Genomic DNA, 21,433 nt, shown 5'->3' on the forward strand with positions numbered 1-21,433 from the left:
TTCCAAGGCAGCGACCCCGCCGCGAGAACAGGGCCGCCGCGCCCCTCGGGCAGTGCGCAAAGCCGTCCGCCTTGCGCGCCGTCGGGCCGCCTTCCCTTGGGTCCCTTGGGCGCCTCCCGGCTGCGCCTTCTGCCGAGGCGGGGAAAGACCTGGCATCCGGGCTTGGCTCCGCACCTCCCCGCGGATGACACCTCCCGGCTCCTGCCCTGGGCCAGGCCCCTCCCTCGGCCTCCCCTCTCGGCAAAGCCCCGTCGGTCTGCGGCGCCCCCGGCATTCTCAAGAGAGGCTGCTCGGGCAAGCTGCGTCTCCGCCCGTCCCTTTAAGGCACAGCAGCTACAAGGGAGTGCCGGCTGCCCAGGTGCGCAGCGAGCGGCAGGAGGAGGAGGCACAAAAGCGCATCATCCCGGCCGGGAGTCACCCTCTGCTTCGGGGGGGGGCCTGGGAGGGAAAAGGCGCTTGCATCTCTCCGGGGGAGGGAGCATTAAGTGAAACCCGAAAGCGCACCCCGTCGGCTGCTCAGGAGGACACTAGGCGCGCACCAGCTCCGGAGCAGCCCAGTCTTCTGCGCGGCTGTCTCCTCTCCGGCGCCCAAGTCCCACTCTGCCCGAACTTGGGTGGCTCTCTGGGCGGTGGGGCCCCGATCCCAGCCTCCCGACTGCCGGCGCTGCGTTGTTTCAAGGCAGCGCCGCTCGGTTCCAACCGCACGTCCAAGGCAAGCTCTGATCACCGACGCCACCCGCGGTAACAGCGGCCCGCTCCGTTCCAAGGGCGCCAGGCGCCGCCGATCCAACCTACCCAAAGCCACCTCTCCAAGGATCGCTCTCCAGCCTTGCCCGCGAGTTTCCCGGCGTCGGCACCTGCGCCCTTCGGACTCCAAAGCCGCCTGGACCCCTGATTGCCCGCAGCCCCCGAGGGAGCCTTGGAGACCCTCCGTCGGAAGGCAGCCGCGAGCAGCGAGGCTGGCGCGTCCGCATCGCCAAGGTTGCCCGTCGCTTCCTTGGGACCTGCTGCCCCGCCGTCGGTGGCTGGGCCAGAGCCTGGGATGACAGCCGAGAGCCCCCAGTCGTCGACGTGCGCCGCGGGCCAGGCCGACTCCGAAGGCGGCTCGGCGTCCAGGCTCGCCGCTCTCGTGAAGGTGGAGCCGTCGGCGCACGGGGAGGCTTTGGAGCCGGAGCCGTCGGAAGAAGAAGCGGCGGCGGCGGCGGCGGCAGGGGGAGAAGGCCCGCGTCCCGGCGGCCGTCGCAGGAAGCGCCCGGTGCAGCGCGGCAAGCCGCCGTACAGCTACATCGCGCTGATCGCCATGGCCATCGCGCACGCCCCGGAGAGGCGCCTGACGCTGGGCGGCATCTACCGCTTCATCACCGAGCGCTTCCCCTTCTACCGCGACGGGCCGCGCAAGTGGCAGAACAGCATCCGCCACAACCTGACGCTCAACGACTGCTTCGTCAAGGTGCCCCGCGAGCCCGGGCGGCCGGGCAAAGGCAGCTACTGGGCGCTCGACCCGCACGCCCGGGACATGTTCGAGAGCGGCAGCTTCTTGCGGCGCAGGAAGCGCTTCAAGCGCAGCGACTTGTCCACTTACCCGGCCTACATGCACGAGGCGCAGGCCCAGCCCGTCGGGCCGGCCCTCAACGCGCCCTACGCGGCCCCCGCCGCCCTCTGCTACCCGTCGCAGCCGCCCCTCTTCAGCCTGGGCCCGCTCATGGCGCAGCCCAGCCCGGAGTTGGCCCACCAGCAGCACAGCCCCGACGTCACCCCTTCCCCTGCCAACGCCTGCTCCTTCGCGGGCACCGCCGCCTACCCCAGCCAGGGCTGCGTGGCAGGGCCTGGCCTGCACAGGCCCCACAATGCCATGCCTTACTCCTACCCGCTCCCCAGCACCCAGCAGCTGCAGGTGAACCAAGGCACCTACTCCCAGAGCGGCGGCGGTGGCGGCAGCCACCTGTTTGGGGCCTCTGCCCGCCTAGGGATGCCCACCTCGCCCACCCTGGGGAACGACGCTATGGATTTCTATGGCAGGATGTCTCCCAGCTCCTACGGTTCTTTGGCTCATGGCTACAACGCCGGCGGGCAGCTTGGTAGTCCGGGTGCCTACCTGCGCCATGCGGCCTATTCCAGCAACATGGAGAGGTTTGTTTCTGCCATCTGAATCCGAGAAGGGACTTGGTTTGGCGGAAGGCAGTGGGGCAGCGGGTGAGATCTGCGGCTGGGCCCGCTTATTGGTGGCCTGCCTTATCATACCCCAATGCTTCATTGCCGTGAGCGTGTTACTTTGCTCTGTGGGGTGGGCTGTTGTGGCATGCATCTGCCCAGTGTGACAGCACCCAGTGAGTAAAGGGCCTCAGAGGATCCGGACAATGGAGAGAGACGTGGTCCGCAGTTCTTGGCTGCCAGAAAGACCTAGGATCTGTGAACCGTATGCACTATAGGACAGGAAGCTAGTTATATTGGTGGGGCCTGTGTTGTGTTTATCGAGAAGGCAGAGGGAAACCTTTGTAGGCAAGACTGTGAAGTGTGAAAATACAACTTCTTCAAGCCAAAGGAAATGTAAAATATTTGGGTTTCCCCCACCTCTGGGCTTTCGTCTTCCTGTTTGCTTTTGTGGGCTCCTTAGCTTTCCAAAATTAAACGCTGCAGCAGTAATTTCAGCCAATCTCACTTTCCAGTCTTTTGGTTTAGCCGGATTACTAGGAAATTATGAAAAGCTACTAGGTGTGTGCTTCATATTCTCAATTCCAGGTTTTCAGTGACTCACAAGCACATTTGGACAAATAAATACACAGTCAATGAATCATACTTCCTTTTGGCTACTTAAGGCAAATGCTCTGTATAGTTCTCTATATAGTTTTCTTGTGGTTTTAGGAATGCAATAAATAACTTTCCCCACAAATGTTGTCAGACAGTTGTTCTGATTGCCACTGATAACTTTTAGTTGGGTGAAATTTAGTTAGGCAGGCAAGAGAAACCTCAGTGCACTAATTGTTCAGTGACTCCCTTTAGCCTCGAGTCAGATTTCTTCTGTTTTTCAGGGTTTAGAAATCTGTAATTAACATCCTGTATAGTTAGATGGGAACATGTTTGTTAATTGCTTAAAGATTAGATGCAGGAAAGCTTCCAATCCACTCCCATGTATTCTTCATTCCAGGAAACAAACGCTGTAAAACAAGACAGCTCTTTCCCCATATCCAACATACTTATGGTAGTTTTTCTCTCCTTCCAACTGGGGTTGTTACTTTCTAGAAATGCTTAGTCCAAGTCCAGTGTACCCGTGTTTTTATAACCTCTCTCTTTGTAATACAAAAACCAAAAGGTTTATTGGAAAAGGCACCCTGCAGTCTGCAACCTGTTTGCAACCTGGAGTACTAGGCTTTACCTTTAATATTGAAAATGCAGTGGAAGGGTATACAGTTGCCACCCTCTCACCTGTTTCTTCATTTGGCAAAGAGATGAGTCTAAAAATCACTGAAGGAGTGGGATGGGCAGTGCAGGAACTCCCCAGTCGGCCACTGCATCATTAATGCTAAAGGTAAAGTCGAGTTCTAGAGGTAAATGATCTGACAATCCTAGCTCAAACATGTGCTAACATTGTTATTAGAACTGGTGTGGTCATGGATTTAGTGAGCTGAGCACTTTTCAGATGCCAGACAAGGACAGATCCACACATGCAGGTCAATAATGCTAACAGGGTTCCTGTACCATTTCATATATTGGGTACAGAAATGTATGAGAGAGAGAGAGTGTGAGAGAGAGAGAGAGAGAGAGAGAGAGAGTTGTATGTTAAAGACAAGAGTTTCAACTAACTTATTTTTCTGCACATAGAGAGTTCTTTACACAGGGAACATTGAAACTTAAAATCCACACGCACACATACACCTGCAGCTTGAAGCGGTAGAATCCTGAGAATTCTGGACCGTGGTTCGCATGCAAAGAGCGTATGATCTGCAAGCATTCCTTGGGAGTATTTCTCCTTAAGGGCAAAGGAACTGCCTTGCTGGATCAGTGGAATGACCATAATTCAATAGTAGAGCAGAAGCTTTGCATAAAGATGGTCCCAGGTTTGATCCTTGGTATTCCCAGGCAGGGGACACCGCTCTGAAGCCCTGGAGTAGGACTCCCATTCTACTTAAACAGTACTAAGGCAGGTGGACCGATTGTCTTCACAGCAGCTGCCTGTGTTTCTATATAGAAAGAGCCACTTGGGTTTGTTGTTATACTGTAGAATATACTTACAGAATATGAAAGGGCCTTGGTAGGAGAGCATCTACCTTGCATGTAAAACGTTCCAAGTTCAATCCCCAGTATGAGAAAGAAACCCTGGAGAGCCATAGCCAATGTAGACAATTCTGAGCTAGATGGATCTCTTCCCTGATAAGGCAGCTTCTTAGGTTACGCATGTTTCCATATCAGATCAAGAACCATTCTTAAAACAGTGACGAGCTCAAAACCTCTGGGTTTTGTCAAGCAGGGTACGATAAAAGTGAAGGCCTTCTTTCATTCCTGGCACCTGCTGTTCAGAGGTATACGACCAGCCAACATGACTACTTCAATTATGGTGGTAAATAACCATTTGCAAGCTAGTCCTCAGGGTATGTGTTTCATCAACAATCCTTTTCAAAAGCTAGTGACCACTGCCAGCTCTTATGCAACGTGAGTGCCCACCATAAGTTAATTATTGTGCTGTGTGAAGAAGTGCTTTTTTTTTGGTCTGGCTTGATCCTACTGGCCATTCAGATTCATTGGGTTCTAGTATTTCAATGGGGATTTTTTTTTTTAATGTTATTATATACCACTGATTATTTTTTTGTCCATGTGTATAGTGAAGAATGGGTTGCGGTTCCAGATTTCTACTGTGTACCAAAATTCTGAAAACCTTTGTGCCAAAATGCTAGTAGATTCTTTGGTATGAATAAATAACACGCATTGGGCAATTTTGCATATTCTTACAATTTTTACATGCTCTTGGCTATGTGATATGTCTGGGTTTCGTTTAATGAATGTTTGGAATTTTTGTTTTGCTCCTTTTTTTTTTGTCATGGACCTAAGGAAGGGGGGGGGGATACAAAAGAGCCGCAGAACAAAGGGGGAAGAATTGGCTGTTCTAACTGAAGAAACTCTAGCCCTGAAGAGTGGAACCTTCCCTTCAAGTCCTCTTAAGTTTTTGAGCTTTCTGTCAAAAAACAAGCAAAACCACTCTACATGTTCTGTCCCTAACCATAAAGCACATAATCAAGCCTTTTGTTTTATTTTCGAAAAAGGAAAGCTCGTCGGTGGAATCTATAAACATATAAAAACTCTGTGAAAATGCTTTTTTAAAAAACGTTTGGAACAATTCATTGAATTTTGCATAGCTAACTGTCACCATCTAGTGTCACATTTGTATATTGCACTTCACAACACATTTAAAATGTTTTATTTGTAGCTGTATAACTTTGAGTCCTTTGAATCACTGGAGATCCAATCATTTACAGTGCAGCAAATTATTTTTCTAGTTCTCTTCCAAGATGATTTATAAGAATTCTAGGTGATCTTTGAACCAGGCTTGAACAGAGTGCCGTCTACATTCTACTGAGGTCAGTGGCAGAACTTGCTGGCATCGTGTTCTGGGTTGCATGCACAAAAGTGACAGTTAGGGTGGATAGTCTCATTTCCTTTCCACAAATCCAAAACGTTTTGTGACTGGGTGCTTCACAATTCTTTCCCTCCTTTTCTTGCTTTTCCAAGCCACCATTGTGTAGGCTGCTTGCAACAGAAGCACATTTAGTCCTTGTAGTAAGGACTCTCAAGAGGTTACAAACTTCTGGACGCAGCAATAGGAGCACTGGGAGGGCCTTTTATCTGTTTACAGGTAACAGACAGGGTTAGCTAACTTCTACAAACCACTCCATTCTCTAGGGTGGGCAGACTTCAGGTTTCCAGGACCTCCCTTTTGCTTTTTATTAGAACCCCGAGAAACTATAAAGCCTGGTGCAAAAGACATACATTGAGAATGAATTCTGAGTGCAGGAAATTGTTTTGAGTTGCAGAACGGAACTGAGCTCACAGTCCTTCCAGAAAAAAAAAATCTCTTCTTGCTTACTCCTGCCCCACTCTCACACACTGCATTCTTTATTTCGAAAGCATAATTTCGAGAAAATGGGAGTTGTATTCTTATTGCTATTGTTAAACCATTGGGAGTCAGAAATCCTTACTCATCTTCTGCAGCTTATCAGTGGCTTGCGGATATGGGAAGAAAACGTAGGTCCCAGCCCAGTGTTGCTCGGGACCTTTCCCACTTTAAATGTGGGATCTAAATTTTGCTCCGGTGTGGAGCAAGTCCCACTAGATCAAGCAGATCTACCTTCTCTCCATTGCTCATCTTCAACCAAGGCAGGGAAAGAGAATCTTTCTCAGCTAGAGAGCCACATTCCTTTGTGGGGAATCTTCCAGAGGCCACATGGCAGGAGCCATGGACAAAAGAAGGTATATCTTACAATGGTCATAGCCAGGATTTTTCGGGGGGGGGGAGGAGGCTTTTGTTAGGGAGGGGCAGAACCTCAGATTTGTATTGATTTGTGTTGATTTAGGGCAGACAGCTGCCCCTGCCCCCCCCCCGGCTACGCCCATGACTCTTACCTTTGTACAGTAGGCTAGTTATATAGAAATAGACTAGAAAATAGAAATACTTTATTGTCACTGTACCACTTGTTTACAGTGAGATTAAACGAGCCCCCCCTCACCCCCACAATCTCTCAGTCCTTGTTACACTCTGTGTGCTGTCCTACGACCACCAACCCCAAATATCAGCTGCAATGTTGCTGTCTTCCATTCAGCAGCCTCACGGCCCATGGGTAGAAATTGTTCTGTCTCATCGCCATCATCTGTTCAGGTAAGCAAGAAGCATTATCAGAGCAGAAGGACATTCCATCTAGGCAACACCCCCCCCCAAAAAAAACATTAAAAGGAGGGTGCCAAGTAGGGCCGTGCGGGATTGTGTGGCCTGAGGAGACTCTCAAGGGCCAGCTAAAAATCCTTGGAGGGTTGCATCCAGTCCACAGGCCTGAGATTCCACCCCCCCCCCCCGAAGGAAAAAGAGGAATGAAAGAAAACAGGGGAGCCGTGAGCAAGGGAAAGATGAGCATAATGAGTTAAAAGAGTAAAGTTCCATAAGGTAAAGGTAAAGGGACCCCTGACCATTAGGTCCAGTTGTGGCCGACTCTGGGGTTGCGGCGCTCATCTCGCTTTATTGGCCGAGGGAGCCGGCGTACAGCTTCCGGGTCATGTGGCCAGCATGACTAAGCCGCTTCTGGCCAACCAGAGCAGTGCACAGAAATGCCGTTTACCTTCCTGCCGGAGCGGTACCTGTTGATCTACTTGCACTGGTGTGCTTTCAAACTGCTAGGTTGGCAGGAGCAGGGACCGAGCAACGGGAGCTCACCCCGTCGCGGGGATTCGAACCGCCGACCTTCTGATCAGCAAGTCCTAGGCTCTGTGGTTTAACCCACAGTGCCACCCTGCATGTTAAAGATGGAGCCCAGGTCCAAAATGGTTGGTGATGACTAGATCTTCGGGGAGCTGAACAATTTTATCCCCTCCCGCCACGTGTCTCCTGTAATATAGTTGGCATCACCTCCTATCTGGAGGATGTGTGCCCAGGTGGTGTAATGAAGATATTCATGGGGGTGGGCTGCTGAGGACCACTTCTGCTTCCTGAAAGATTTCCTCGAGAGGCAAGCTGGCCAATTTTAATGGGTGGAACTGTGTGTTAAAGGCATGCTTGTGTCTTTTTTTATTTTTATTCCAAGTGTATTACTGTAATAGCAAAAGAAAACAAAATGATTAAAGATGGCCTTCAAAAAGTGAGTAGCTGTTTCTACTTTATTACGGTAAATTGTAAACTTTGACTGTGCTTCCTTCAGTATCACGCAAACACACATGCTGAGATTTTGGCAAAATACACATTTATTTAAGCTGAATTGATCCACGAAAGGCATATGATTGATCAACTGTCATTCAAATATATGGAAACATATAAAATTGTATTTGTACCTCTGGAAAAACAGCAGATGGTGCTCATTCCACCCTGTTTCAGTAAAAAGCCCAAGAAGGTTTCTCTTCCCTCCAGATTGGTAGCTGCTTGCACCTCCTTCTGCTCATATTCACAAAGCAAGCAAAGTAATGGCCTTGTGTTTAATCTGGCCACAGGGTACCCATCACCACCCCTGTTATATCCAAAGCCACAGGTAAATGGTAAAGGTAAATGACCCCTGGATGGTTAAGTCCAGTCAAAGGTGACTAGGGGGTTGAAGCGCTCATCTCGCTTTCAGGCCAAGGGAGCCGGTGTTTGTCCACAGACATCTTTCCGGGTCATTTGGCCAGCAGGACTAAACCGCTACTGGTGCATGGAGGACCATAGCGAGTGCCAGAGTGCACGAAAATGCCATTTACCTTCCCGTTGCAGCGGTACCTAATTATCTACTTGCACTGGTGTACTTTCGAACTGCTAGGTTGGCAGGAGCTGGGACAGAGCAACGGGAGCTCATTCCGTCATACGGATTCGAACCGCCAACCTTCTGATTGGCAAGCCCAAGAAGCTCAGTGGTTTAGAGCACAGCACCACCCACAGCCATGACACACGGTCCAGTCCTGATGGACCAGATTTTTGTGTCACAAGAACAGGGGAAAGCCCATGACACACTGAACACTGCAACTGAAGATCAGTAGTATAAGGCAAGGGGCTCTTTCTGGGAAGTTTGTGTGCCATAACTGATCTCCTGATGAACCTCAACATTCCCTGGAACAAGGTTTGAAGACCACTGTTCTAAAGAATCTGGAACTGGTCACAGTCCGAGCCAGTACAGTTCAATAAACTGTGTCATGGGTTCCAGACCTCGCTCAGTTTTGTCCCATTGTGCATTTACATAAATGAGATGAAAACACTAAATAGCATTCTTCTTTCCCATACTGCCCTTCAGCTCAGAAAGGCAAATCGGGTGGTTGTGTGCAGCAGAGAGTTGAATGAGGAAGTAATGTATATTTTTCTGTTTCTTGTCTTCCCCTTTATATCTTTCTTTAACTGGAAAGCAGATGGTACAAGCAAAGGGTGTTGTCTACGTATATGCAGACACACATTTATTTCTCACTAAGGTGGTAATCTATCCATGGGTTATAATATACCACTTTGGGCTGCTGGTGGGACCACACAGGGTGGAATGGTCCTCCACACAAATACAAATAAAAAAATAATAAATCCTGCATATGAAACAGTAGCAAATAGAAGATTAGGCTAGCTTCAGTCTCCCTGACATCTAGTTTCTATGTAGCAGGCTATTTTCATTTTAATTCATTGACGGGAGTCCCCACTTACATTCTGGCACAGGTTTCATAGTGGAAAATGGGACTATGCACACTCACAAACAAGGAAATTGGAATCTGCTGTATATTTTTGAAAGTGGTTTTGTCTTTCTGCCCGTTTGTTTTCTGTAAGTTTAGACAACTCTCTACGTATCGCCAAATTTGGCATGAGGGTTCCTGAGGTGGAGGTGATGCTGCTCATTGTGTTTGCTCCCCCCCCCCCATTTTGAATCAAAATGGCAGACTTAAATGTGACCACACCCAAGCTTCGTGATGGGTTTGTGGGATGTGTAGCAGTCAAGTACAACATTCCTTGTTTTCCTATAGTGGACATGCAAGGGGATGTTTGGTCCAGCCAGTCGAAAACTTTCTGTTTCCTCCTGGCTGGGGCATACTTCCTTTGCATGTGACTGTCAGGTGTGCATGCAGGAGCCAGGCCCTAAGACCAATAGGACTCTGCAGGACTGGGGCCTTCCCAAGTTTGTTCTGAAGAGGCAAGGAGCGGCCACACAGGTGAGGCCAATTGGTAACTCACAGCACCTGGTGGCAAGAGCCGGGAAGGGATATAAGGTCAGCATTTTCCCTTCAGCTCTTTGCCACAGCAACATGTTCCCTGCCTTGCTGTGTTTGACTCCTTGCTTCTTTATCCTCAAACCCCTGACTTCGTGACTCCTTGCTTCTTGATCCCCAGACCCAACTTTGTGACTTCTTGCTCCTTGATCGTCGGACCCTTGGCTTCTTGACTCCTGCTCTCTGACCCTCGGACTCTTGGCTTTCTGACTCCTGACTTCTGGACTCCCATTCCTGCTCCCACCCCGCCATCTTGCCCCCAGTCCCAACGTCCCCAGCCGGGACTTCGATCGCCTGTGAACTGGACCATGACAGTGACTAGAGGTGGGCATGACCTTACAGTACCTGTGCAGGTACAAAAGCACTAGGCATGCAGCACCCTCCCTCTCTTTCCTCTTCGGCTTCCTCCATCATAGGACCAGCAGCTTTTTAGCTAGAGATGCTCTGTTGGCTTTCAGCAACCAAAGGGACTATGTGCTGGTCCCGGGGGGAGGTGACCACAAGGCGTGGTCAGAGTCCGGTCCTGGGTCGAGGGTCTGGAGACTGTCCACCAAGGGCGAAGCAGGGTCCAAAGCGAGGAGCCGGGCAAGGTCGGGAACTCTGGAAGAACAGGTCTGAGTGCTGGCAGAAACAGGATTCCAACGACGTTGCTCCCGCAACCTGGGACCGGGCTGACTGGCCTTTATCTTCTCTGAGGCCAGGGGCGGTCCCGGCCCCCAGGAGCCCCGCCTCTCCTGGCCTTAGGCGATCACTCCTCCTGAGAGAACCCAGTTCCCTCTGCCTCTCTGCCCTGAGCCTCTGCAGCTCAGGAGAGGCTGGAGGGTTACTGGACCCAGGGGGAGGCTCACCTTCCCCTGACAGGGCTGGGAGAGGAGCACCTGTAGGCGATGGGTCCTCAATCACCTCCGGAGCCAGAGTGGATACATCTGGTGTCTGCTCCTGAGAATCCGGCACAGGTGCAGGCGCTTCAGTTTCAAGGTCCTGCCCCGGCTCAGCCGGCCCTGGAGGCGGGGACTCCTGTGCAGGCTGGAATTTCTCTGGTTCAGCCTCTGAATCAGACTCCCAGGCCATCACAGACTATCGCCATATGGGATAAACTCACATGTATATACTTTGTAACTATGTCTGCCTTCAGGGCTCCATCTGTGAACTGAATGTGTGAGTAATTTTCTTTTATATACTTTACACAAGATTGTGGCGTGTTTATTCTTTTAAGGGGGATATAAGAGAAATTACCAGGAATCTGATAGAGGCTTAAACAAGCCTGCAAGAGCTACCTGTTGTGCATTTAGAAGGGGAATGTAAAACTCTGCTAAGTTATAGAACTTGCTAGCGCAAGTTAGGAAGGTAGTATTAAACAATATATCCTTTCCTGCCTCCTTGAACATTCCAACAGGGATATTGTCACCACCCCTAGCACAAGGGTTCCTGAAGCCGGGTCAGGGTCTTTGTCACTTATCATTTTGCATCAAGGTGGTGGATTGAAACATGACTTTGGATTGACTTCACCTGATTTTTGGTGTTGACAGATCCGAATTGCACAATGTTTTAAAATCACAATATGTTTTGGTTTCTAAAAAAAACCTGGGCAGCACTGGGCACTTTCCACTATTAGGGAATGAACGAGGGGCATGCAAAGACAATATCTCTTTCCAACTCCCTTTTCCTTATCACTTTTCATTTACCCGATCTGACCTGGGGGAGTCTTGCCACCAGACCATTTGAAGGGCCCTTTTTCTTCACCTCCTCCACTCATACAGTTTCCCACTGACAAGTTCAGCTGCTCACCCCATCTGCATGATAGGGTGAGCTCCCATTGCTCTATCCCAGTTTCTGCCAACCTAGCACTTCAAAAGCATACCAGTGCAAGTAGATAAATAGGTACTGCTGTGGCGGGAAGGTAAACAGTGTTTCTGTGTGCTCTGGCTTCCATTCTGGTGTTCCAGACGTGGTTTAGTCATGCTGGCCACATGACCCAGAAAGCTGTCAGTGGACAAATGCCGGCTTCCTCGGCCTGAAAATGAGATGAGCGTCGCACCCCATAGTCGCCTTTGACAAGACGTAACTGTCCAGGGGCCCTTTACCTTATATATATAAAAACTGAAGTATTGTGACAAGTGAAAGAGTGATGCCTTTACCTTATATATATAAAAACTGAAGTATTGTGACAAGTGAAAGAGTGATGAACAGGTCCTGAGCAAAACTTCTATATTTAACTATTTTAAAAACACACCAACACAGTTTATATACTGAGATCTGGCTCCTCTGAATGGGGCATGTGGCCATAAGTGGAAATAGGCTTCTTTCCTTCCCTACTGCAAACAAAATGGCGATGTTGTGCTCAGGTAAGGAGCCAATAGAAATAGGGATGTGGTAGTACCCACATGACAAAACCAGCCACCGGGGCAGATTGTGCGAATAAGCTTCCATACTAGACACATAATGTGTTGTTTTTTTATTATCAGATTTTCTGCATTATGAGGAAATCCGGATTAAATGTAGGAAAAGCAAATAAACTCCAGCCTAAAAATAAACTCAATGGAAAGAGAGGATGAGAGGGAGAGCTGTTGTGAGCTTGGGACCTTATAGGTTCAGGAAGGCTCTTTCTGAAGATGTGGTGCGAGGTGCCTGATGTGAACTCTAATATTTGTAAGTAATCCAAATACTAAAAACGCAGTTAAGTGTCTGTCGTCCTGACTGAGGAAGCCAAACTCGGGTAGTGCTGGCTCCGGAACTTATAATCTCATGGGGAAATTGGAAGCATGTAACAGCACTATTGAGCGTTTCAGGGAATAAGACTTCAACGGAAATTGCAGAAAGGTGACAGCAGCAAAGGCGGCTGGCTTTTATTGCTCACACAAGAATAGCAGGTATCATGTATTCTAACAGTGTTTCAAGTTGAACAGTGAAAAATTACTGCCAATTAAAGCAAGCCATAGAACTTTTGTTCCAAATGATCATTTTCCACGGACTGAGGAATTTCTCCTGGTTCTTCTGATCTTGGTGTCTCCTCTGGTTCTGAAAAGGAAGAAAACATTAAGTATAAAGGTTTCTGTTTGGTTGAGGCAGTCCCAGCAATAATCAACACAACAATGGCGTAGTGTGGGGGTTGGGGCCACAGGGACGGTTGCCCCGGGTGCAAAACTGTTAGAGGGCGCAAAAAATCAACACCTGATGCTGCCTCAATACAACTGCATACTTCTGGGTGCTATTGAAAATGGCTTCTCCATGCAAACCAGGAAGTGACCTCTCCAGACGATGGAACGACTCTTCTTATCTCTGTGGCTGCAATCTCCTGGGTGACGTGGAAGCAATTAGGCAGTTGAATCTGCATGCGTAATTCATCCATTTCCTTTCCACCCACCCCCTCAGTGCAGCCCCGGGCACTGGCAACCCATGCTATGCCACTGCAACACAATAATATCTAGTATTCACAGTAAGTACTAGATACGACAAAACAAAAGGCCGATGGCTAACACAACAATTTGTCTTGATCAAACATATGGGCCGGATTCTACAAATGATCCCCGTTAGCGGAAGCCAATACAAGAGCTTCTGCTGGCACAACAGGGCCTTTTGCCCTTTCTCTCCTCCACCCCCAGCAAGCCCTCCCCATTGCTTGAGGGGGCAGAAATCAGGGGAAACCCCAAACAGTAGCATGGAGATTGTTCTTCCTGACAAGCTAAAATGCTTGCGCTGCAAGAACACTCCCCTTAGCACTATGTTGCATTCATCCCTATGGCCCCAATCTAGCTAAATTTTACACTCTCCCTGTAAGTTATTAAGGTTTCTTCATTATTTTTCATTACCTGTAACATCATCAATTCATATTATTAGGTATGAAGGGGAAGAATATGGAAAATAATTAGAACAAAAACTATTCGTATAACAAAAAGCAATTCAGAGGCCAAGAGGCTTCCAATAATTAAATCACGTTGTCGTTTCAGATAACTGCTTAGCTTTAGGTTGCCTCTGTTAGGGCAACCCAGGCAGTTTCTAAACCAAAGCAGCGAATAGTTATATTTATTCAGTGTTCCTGCAGCTTTATGATCCAGGAGGTTGGGGCAAAGCAATGGATTTGTGCTATGTGTTGGGGCCGATTCAGTCCCAGCAGTAAAGCTGGAGCAACGACTGAATCCTTTTGATCCAATTGACTAGTGAGGCCTGAGATACAGTTACTGGGGTAAGCAGAGGTAACAAAATGCTTCAAAGGACTAGGTTCTACCTCCACTGTTGGAGGCAGTAAGTCTCTGAATACCAATTTCTGGGTATTGCAGGTGGGGAGAGTGCTTTGGTGCTTAGGGCTTGTCCAAACTGGAGCAAAATGTGGATTCACATCACTGTGTCTTCCCATTCATGTAGGGGTGTACACACAACTCCTGCCCATCCCAGTGTTTTCACACATCATTATCCCTTTAAATGCAGGGCTTTTCCTCCAACCTCTGTTGGAGATGTAGTGGAGAAATAGGAACAACAATACATATGTGGTGGAGGCGTGAGGAAATTAAGAAATCTTGGATAGTAGTACATGAAGAACTAAAGAAGATGATGAAAATATCAATAACAAAGAAACCAGAGACATATCTCCTTGGATTGATAGATGAAGAGATACCACGGGTGTGGGGGGAGAGAGAAGTTTTCTATATGCAAGTTCGCAACCGGATGGATTCCTTGCCAAAATCTTTAAACATCCACGGCCCCCCTCGCTTTAGCTCCAATTTTTGTAGATGTTTCAACTCACAACACGTAGGGGAGTCCGTTTTATCTTGTGGAGGTTCGTCGCTCTTTTTTCGGCAGAAGCTAGAGGCATCACAGCACGGAGTCGGTGTATTCCCTTTTCTGCGCTCGCGGCTCTGTCCCGGTCTTCCCCCCGAAAAAGGGAGGAAACCCAGTAAACAGCCAAACCGCTCCCACGCTGCCGGGAACCCTATCCCCCAGGGGTCTCCCCCCTGGGATTTTTGGGGGGCGCAGTGCCTATGCGACTCCCCCAAGCCTCCGTGCTGCCCAGAAACGCCTTACAGAGGCTTTCTGCGCTTCTTCACCGACCGCGACCGAAACCGGAAGTTGAATGCAGAGATTATTGTAAATTGTATAACGTGGAGGAAATCAAGTGGGGGCGGAGGGAAGTGGGAGGAAGGAAAAAAGAATAATATGATGGATTGAGGAAATATAAATGTAAATGTATGGGGGGATGGGGAAGAAATGGTGTTGGCTTTGGTACATCTGTATTGTAATGTAATATGTGAAAATCAATATTAAAAAAATGCAGGGCTTTTCCGAATTGGAGAAATCCTGCATTTAAAGTGAGAATGGGCTGTCCCACCCAGACCAAAGGAGGGAGTCCACATTTGTTCTAGCGTGGACCAGTCCAAAGTCCCTTAAAAGAAATAAATCTGAATGAATATGCATCAAAACAACCAGTGGTGTCTAACGGCTCTGCAAACAAATTGGGGAGAATGATCAACAAACAGGTCATCAGGAAGCACACATTCATTCTTACAGACTGCGGGATCCTTACCCATGGAGAAAACAGCACTTCCAGCTGGGGTTGCACCAGCTGTTTCGTGCTGAGTGCACAGCTCCTCAGCAGCACTCGCAAGGGGGACTCCTTCCACTAGTTCCTTCTGAGTATATAGTTCTCCAGCTTCCAGAAAAGGGATGGAAGACTCCGCTGGGAGATCTAGACTCTTCTGGGCCGCCTCCTCCAATTTAGTCACCTGTAGCTCAGGCTTCTCTTCCTCCTGAGGTTCTTCCTGTGGCTCTGGAGCCTGCTGCTGGCCTCTGCCCCTGCCCCTGCCTCTCCGGGCCCCTCTTCCCCTTCCTGTTGGCTTGCTCCTCTTCTGCTCCCTGTAGCACACAAAAGGCATTTTGGTATAAAGGGATCTGATGGATTGCTTTGAAGGGCCCTGCTTGCAAGGATGTTCACAAGAATCAGTGGTGGGCTCCTTCTGAAATTCTGCCTTTCATTTTTAACAAAGGGTTGGCTTCTGTGATGGTGATTCAGTGAGAGCACAGGGGGGAAAGGACAGAATTTAATCTAGGGTGAGGGATTCAGCCGCTGAGTATCCCAGGACCAAAATACACATTCAGTTGCAGCTGAATAGGAAGCATTAGCCCAGGAGTATATATGATGATGGATGCAGGTGGCGCTGTGGGTTAAACCACAGAGCCTGGCACTTGCTGATCAGAAGGTCGACGGTTCAAATCCCCGCGACGGGGTGAGCTCCTGTTGTTCAGTCCCTGCTCCTGCCAACCTAGCAGTTCAAAAGCACGTCAAAGTGCAAGTAGATAAATAGGTACCACTCCAGAGGGAAGGTAAACGGTGTTTTCGTGCACTGCTCTGGTTCGCCAGAAGCGGCTTAGTCATGCTGGCCACATGACCCGGAAGCTGTACACCGGCTCCCTCAGCCAATAAAGTGAGATGAGCGTCGCAACCCCAGAGTCGGCCACGACTGGACCTAATGGTCAGGGGTCCCTTTACCCTATATATATATATATATATATATATATATATATATATATATATATGATAATTATATTAATCTTCTTATATCTTATAGTGTGGTGGTTTGTTTGATTTTTCAGTTGTTTGTTTGATTGTATGTTTGTTTACTTGTATGTATATCTGTTTTTCATAAATGTATTTATTTTAAATTAATAAAGATATATTTAATAATAAAAAAGAAGTATTAGCCCGCAGGAGGGAGTGGTTGGCAGCTGAACCTTGTTGCTAATCCCTTCCCCTACAAACTATTCCCCCACTCCCCAAACTTCCCCTTAACTACTCCCCTCTCTGGCCCAAGGGACCCATTTTCTGAAAGATAAACACAAGTCTAGGATAATAGTGCAAATAACTGCAGTCTGTACAGACAAGACCACTGGACTAACATTACACATAGCTGATGTATAGCGTGGTTTTTAAGTCCAGCAAGCCTTTAGCCTTAAATTTCAAATACATGCTTGAAAGCATACAGGCAATGCTTAGTGCAGGGCTTCCCAAACTTGGGTCTCAAGCTGTTATTGGACTACAGTTCCCATCATCCCTGACCACTGGTCCTGTTGTATTCCAAAAAGAGCTGGAAACCCAAGTCTGAGAAACCCTGGCATAGTGACATGTCAGGAACTAAAGCGGCAGTTGAATAAAATTTATAGTGGTCAGACAATGTCACCACTGACATCCTCCTAATTTACCTCAGGACCCACTGGTGAGTGTTTTTTTCTTCCGCCTCGGCTTTCCTTTTTCTGAGAAGCTCTCGGTCTCTCAAAAGGCGCGTGACAGCAACCTCTGCAAGAGCAAAGAAGCAAGTAGAGGAAAAGATGACTCCAGGAGGAAATAGAATCCGATGAGATGGTTGCAAGATTAGAGGATGGTGCCACCACCAAGAGAACCCTTCCAACCTGAGTGTTGGGTTAGGAAAATGAACAGAAAAGGCCTGTTCATATAACGGATGTTTGCAGTCAATGTGCATTGGGGGTGGGTGGGACTTCAGCAGCAGGCCCCACCCCCAACACGCAGGTGGCGCTGTGGCCTAAACCACGGAGCCTCTTGGCTTGCCGATCAGAACGTTGGCGGTTCGAATCTACATGATGGGGTGAGCTCCCATTGCTCTATCCCAGTTTCTGCCAACCTAGCAGTTCAAAAGCATACCAGTGCAAGTTGATAAATAGGTACCGCTGTGGCAGGAAGGTAAACGGTGTTTCCGTGCACTTTGGCTTCTGTCACTGTGTTCCATTGTGCCAGAAGCGGCTTAGTCATGCTGGCCACATGACCCGGAAAGCTGTCTGTGGACAAACGCCAGCTCCCTCGGCCTGAAAGTGAGTGCTGTACCGCATAGTCACCTTTGACTGGACTTAACCATCCAGGGGTCCTTTACCTTTACTTACACCCACTTGGCCACATGAATAGATATTAGGAGTGCACAAAAACTTTATTTGAGCATTCAGATCCATGAACTGGGGGAAAAAGTAGGAAGCCTCAGGAGACTCCTTGCACCATTTGCATACCCTCCAACATTTCTTTGATGAAAATAGGGTTGATCAATCAATCAATCAATCAATCAATCAATCAATCAATCCACTGCCTATCTGACTGGTTTGCCCCAGCCATTCTGGGCAGCTTCCAACATATATAAGAACATCAACATTAAACAAATTTTTAAAAATCCCTATACAGGGCTGCCTTCAGATGTCTTCTAAAGGTTGTATAGTTACTTATCTCCTTGACATCTGATGGGAGGGCTTTCCACAGGGTGGGTGCCACTACCAAGAAGGCCCTCTGCCTCCCTGTGGCTACACTTTTCACAGAAGGCCCTCGGTGCTGGATCTCTGTGTCCTGGCTGAATGGGCAGGGGTGGAGATGCTCCTTCACGTATATGTTTAGAGCTTTAAAGGTCAGCACCAACACTTTGAATTGTGCTCGGAAACATACTGGGAGTCAATGGAGCCCTTGTCCTATGCTGAGCACCCAGCTTCAGAAATACGTACTCAAAACCTGGCAAAGGCTAAATAGGGCATCTGGTTCAAGCGATGGCAGCCATGATAGATCATTGCACTTCACCTTCCTGTCCCTTGGGTCTAACTTCCTATTGTATGGTGAAACCTGGTGGACACAACTGAAACAAATTCACACACACACCTCATCCAATTAGGTCACCATGATACATACCATGTCAGCATGTTCATCCAGGATCAAATTCTGTAGAACGTATTTTGCACCATTAACTATCCTTGCATTCAGCAGCAAAACTTTAAAACCCCATACAAGTTACCATGAGGTTGTTATTAGGCAGATAGCCCATAAGGCAGAATGACCACGGAGCTATGCCTCTTCTGATGTCCCTGCACCCACAGTTTTTCAAACACCCGTTTCCTGGGGTTCTGTGCTGCTGAGATGAATTTGCCCTCCATTCAGATATGCAACTTTGAGTGAAGACAAATGTGTCATTAAGAGTGGAACTGACCAGAACAAACAAGTTTTCTGGGTAGAGTATGTGTTCAGTAACCTTATATATCACACTTCAGTTGTGTACACGGACTATACCTTTAGAACACTCAAAGAATCCCGGTCACTCTAGTTTTCCCCTCATGGAGTTACAATTCCCAGTAGCCCTCAACAAACTACAATGCCCAGAATTCTTTGAGGGGGGGGGAGATGTCTTTTGAATGTGCTTTAACTGTATCGCGTGAATGCAGCCTTAAAAAAACCATGGTATTTATATTCTCAGGTTTTTAAAGACTGTGAAGAAGGGGCTGAAATCTGAACAATCCTGCTGCACTTGTGCATGTAATCCCTATGCATGCCTACTCAAAAGTAAGCCCCCACTGAGTTCCATGGGACTTACTCCCAGGTAAGTGAATATAGGAATGCAGCCTAAGAAAATTTGGGAAAGACATAGCCCCAACATTTCCCCCCAAAGGTAAAAAATAGGAACAGTTTTATCAGAGACACGTGCCAGAAAAACAGGTGCAGCCCCTATTAAATAGGGTCTACTGGAGAGAATGTAATTTTAACAGAATTGCATTAGAAGATTCCCCTTTCCCAGAATAAGATTTGTTACCTGGAACTGCATAGTCCTCCGCTGTGACCGCTGGCTGCTGTGGATTTTCAGAATAGGAATGGTCCTTTTCTAAGCTCTCCATTTGCAGTTTCTTAATTTATAAATATATATGAAAAAGAGCTTAATTCCAACATAGAACCATCTGACACATGTACCGCTTTAGTGCTAAATGAAGAGTTTCAGGGGAAAAAAGAAAAACTACACGCCCAGAGTATCTTATCTGCTCCGGACACTGGTATGTTAATACTTCTTTTCCTTATCATGCTGCAAAGGTGTTTAAATTCATGCTCATAGCTCATGGCATAGCTCTGCCAAAAACATTAACATGCCCCTCCTGACAAATATTGCGTTTTCAATGACATACTGTTTGCAATGTATTTTTATCGGTTTTTATTGATTTAGGGGGGCAGCTGCCTCTTCCTGCCTCCCCTTTGCTACACCCACGGATGAGATGTTGTTTGGGAGTGAATCAGCCTACCCATCTCCCCCGCCAAAAAACAACAACAAAAGAGGACACCAATTTTTATTTTAAAAATTATGTTTGATGGAAATTGATACATACAGTATATATTTAGTAATGATTGTAACAGAAAGGAGGAAATACTTTCTAGGACAGGGTAAATAGAAAACTTAGAATCATAGAATCATAGAATCAGAGTTGGAAGAGACCACAAGGGCCATCGAGTCCAACCCCCTGCCAAGCAGGAAACACCATCAGAGCACTCCTGACATATGGTTGTCAAGCCTCTGCTTAAAGACCTCCAAAGAAGGAGACTCCAACACACTCCTTGGCAGCAAATTCCACTGTCGAACAGCTCTTACTGTCAGGAAGTTCTTCCTAATGTTTAGGTGGAATCTTCTTTCTTGTAGTTTGGAACCATTGCTCCGTGTCCGCTTCTCTGGTGCAGCAGAAAACCACCTTTCTCACTCCTCTATGTGACATCCTTTTATATATTTGAACATGGCTATCATATCACCCCTTAACCTCCTCTTCTCCAGGCTAAACATGCCCAGCTCCCTTGGCCGTTCCTCATAAGGCATCGTTTCCAGGCCTTGACCATTTTGGTTGCCCTCCTCTGGACACGTTCCAGTTTGTCAGTGTCCTTCTTGAACTGTGGTGCCCAGAACTGGACACAGTACTCCAGGTGAGGTCTGACCAGAGCAGAATACAGTGGCACTATTACTTCCCTTGATCTAGATGCTATACTCCTATTGATGCAGCCCAGAATTGCATTGGCTTTTTTAGCTGCCACATCACACTGTTGGCTCATGTCAAGTTTGTGGTCAACCAAGACTCCTAGATCCTTTTCACATGTACTGCTCTCAAGCCAGGTGAGTTATGTAAGTACTGCAGGGCTGTGCCTCAGGTATTTAATTGACAATGCATACGGTACATTAAAAGCATAAATTCACAAGCATACTTCACTACATAAAAAAGGAAGAATCTCACCATAGGAAAAGTATAATAAAGTAGACCTTTGTGTTACAAAAAGATCTGAAACATGAATGGGCCACATCAGACTAAAAGTATGTACAAGGGCACCATACTGACATTCCCCAAGTCACAAATTTCCGGTCATTTTTTAAAAATGAAAATGTTTGCAGCTACCTTTCAAAGGTCCTTCTACATCAGTATTTCGAATTCTCCCCGCCCCCACCCCCCGTCCCTTGGGCACCTCCCTTGTGCTCAAGACAGATTATTCTGCTCTTCTGCAAAGGTGGGGCAGACTTTACAAGTCACAGTGGTAGATGGGGCAGCTGCAAAGGGAGTTCTGTACATCTCCTGCTTTCTCCGATATGCAGAAGGCACAGCATTCACAGTGGAAGCCTGCAAAAGTCAGTGGTTAAAAGGGAATCCCAAACAGCCCATTATTGCACCAGACACAAACTCTCCCTCTCTGTAAGCTCCCCCAAACTACGGAGCATTTATTATGACTTGCTTGCACAAGGCTTACACCGTAGTTAGATCATATCCA

At 47.8% G+C, this 21,433-nt stretch overlaps 2 protein-coding genes across 2 annotated transcripts; one reads left to right on the forward strand and one right to left on the reverse strand.

Moving 5' to 3' along the window:
• Positions 1-368: 368 nt before the first annotated feature.
• FOXE1 (forkhead box E1) lies at positions 369-3,705 on the forward strand. The gene has a single exon (XM_081845809.1). The coding sequence runs from the start codon at positions 1,043-1,045 to the stop codon at positions 2,147-2,149; it is 1,107 nt and encodes a 368-aa protein (XP_081701935.1). The 5' UTR covers positions 369-1,042; the 3' UTR covers positions 2,150-3,705.
• A 9,005-nt stretch (positions 3,706-12,710) lies between these two features.
• On the reverse strand, positions 12,711-19,690 carry HEMGN (hemogen). Its single transcript, XM_081845654.1, has 4 exons — positions 19,458-19,690; positions 17,092-17,185; positions 15,419-15,747; positions 12,711-12,918 (listed from the first exon to the last, which is right to left on the reverse strand). The coding sequence occupies exons 1-4, from the start codon at positions 19,537-19,539 to the stop codon at positions 12,824-12,826; spliced, it is 600 nt and encodes a 199-aa protein (XP_081701780.1). The 5' UTR covers positions 19,540-19,690; the 3' UTR covers positions 12,711-12,823.
• Between the last annotated feature and the right edge of the window lie 1,743 nt (positions 19,691-21,433).

The sequence above is a fragment of the Podarcis erhardii genome (genome assembly GCF_964252035.2).
Source record: "Podarcis erhardii genome assembly, chromosome: 17".
NCBI classification, from domain to species: domain Eukaryota; kingdom Metazoa; phylum Chordata; class Lepidosauria; order Squamata; family Lacertidae; genus Podarcis; species Podarcis erhardii.

Coding starts and splice junctions, on each gene's coding strand:
- FOXE1 (XM_081845809.1), top strand. CDS start 1,043: ATGACAGCCGAGAGCCCCCAGTCGTCGACGTGCGCCGCGGGCCAGGCC.
- HEMGN (XM_081845654.1), bottom strand. CDS start 19,539: ATGGAGAGCTTAGAAAAGGACCATTCCTATTCTGAAAATCCACAGCAG. Junction 17,186..19,457: donor GGAGGACTATGCAGTTCCAG/GTAACAAATCTT, acceptor TTGCTCTTGCAG/AGGTTGCTGTCACGCGCCTT. Junction 12,919..15,418: donor AAGTGCTGTTTTCTCCATGG/GTAAGGATCCCG, acceptor CTTCCTTTTCAG/AACCAGAGGAGACACCAAGA.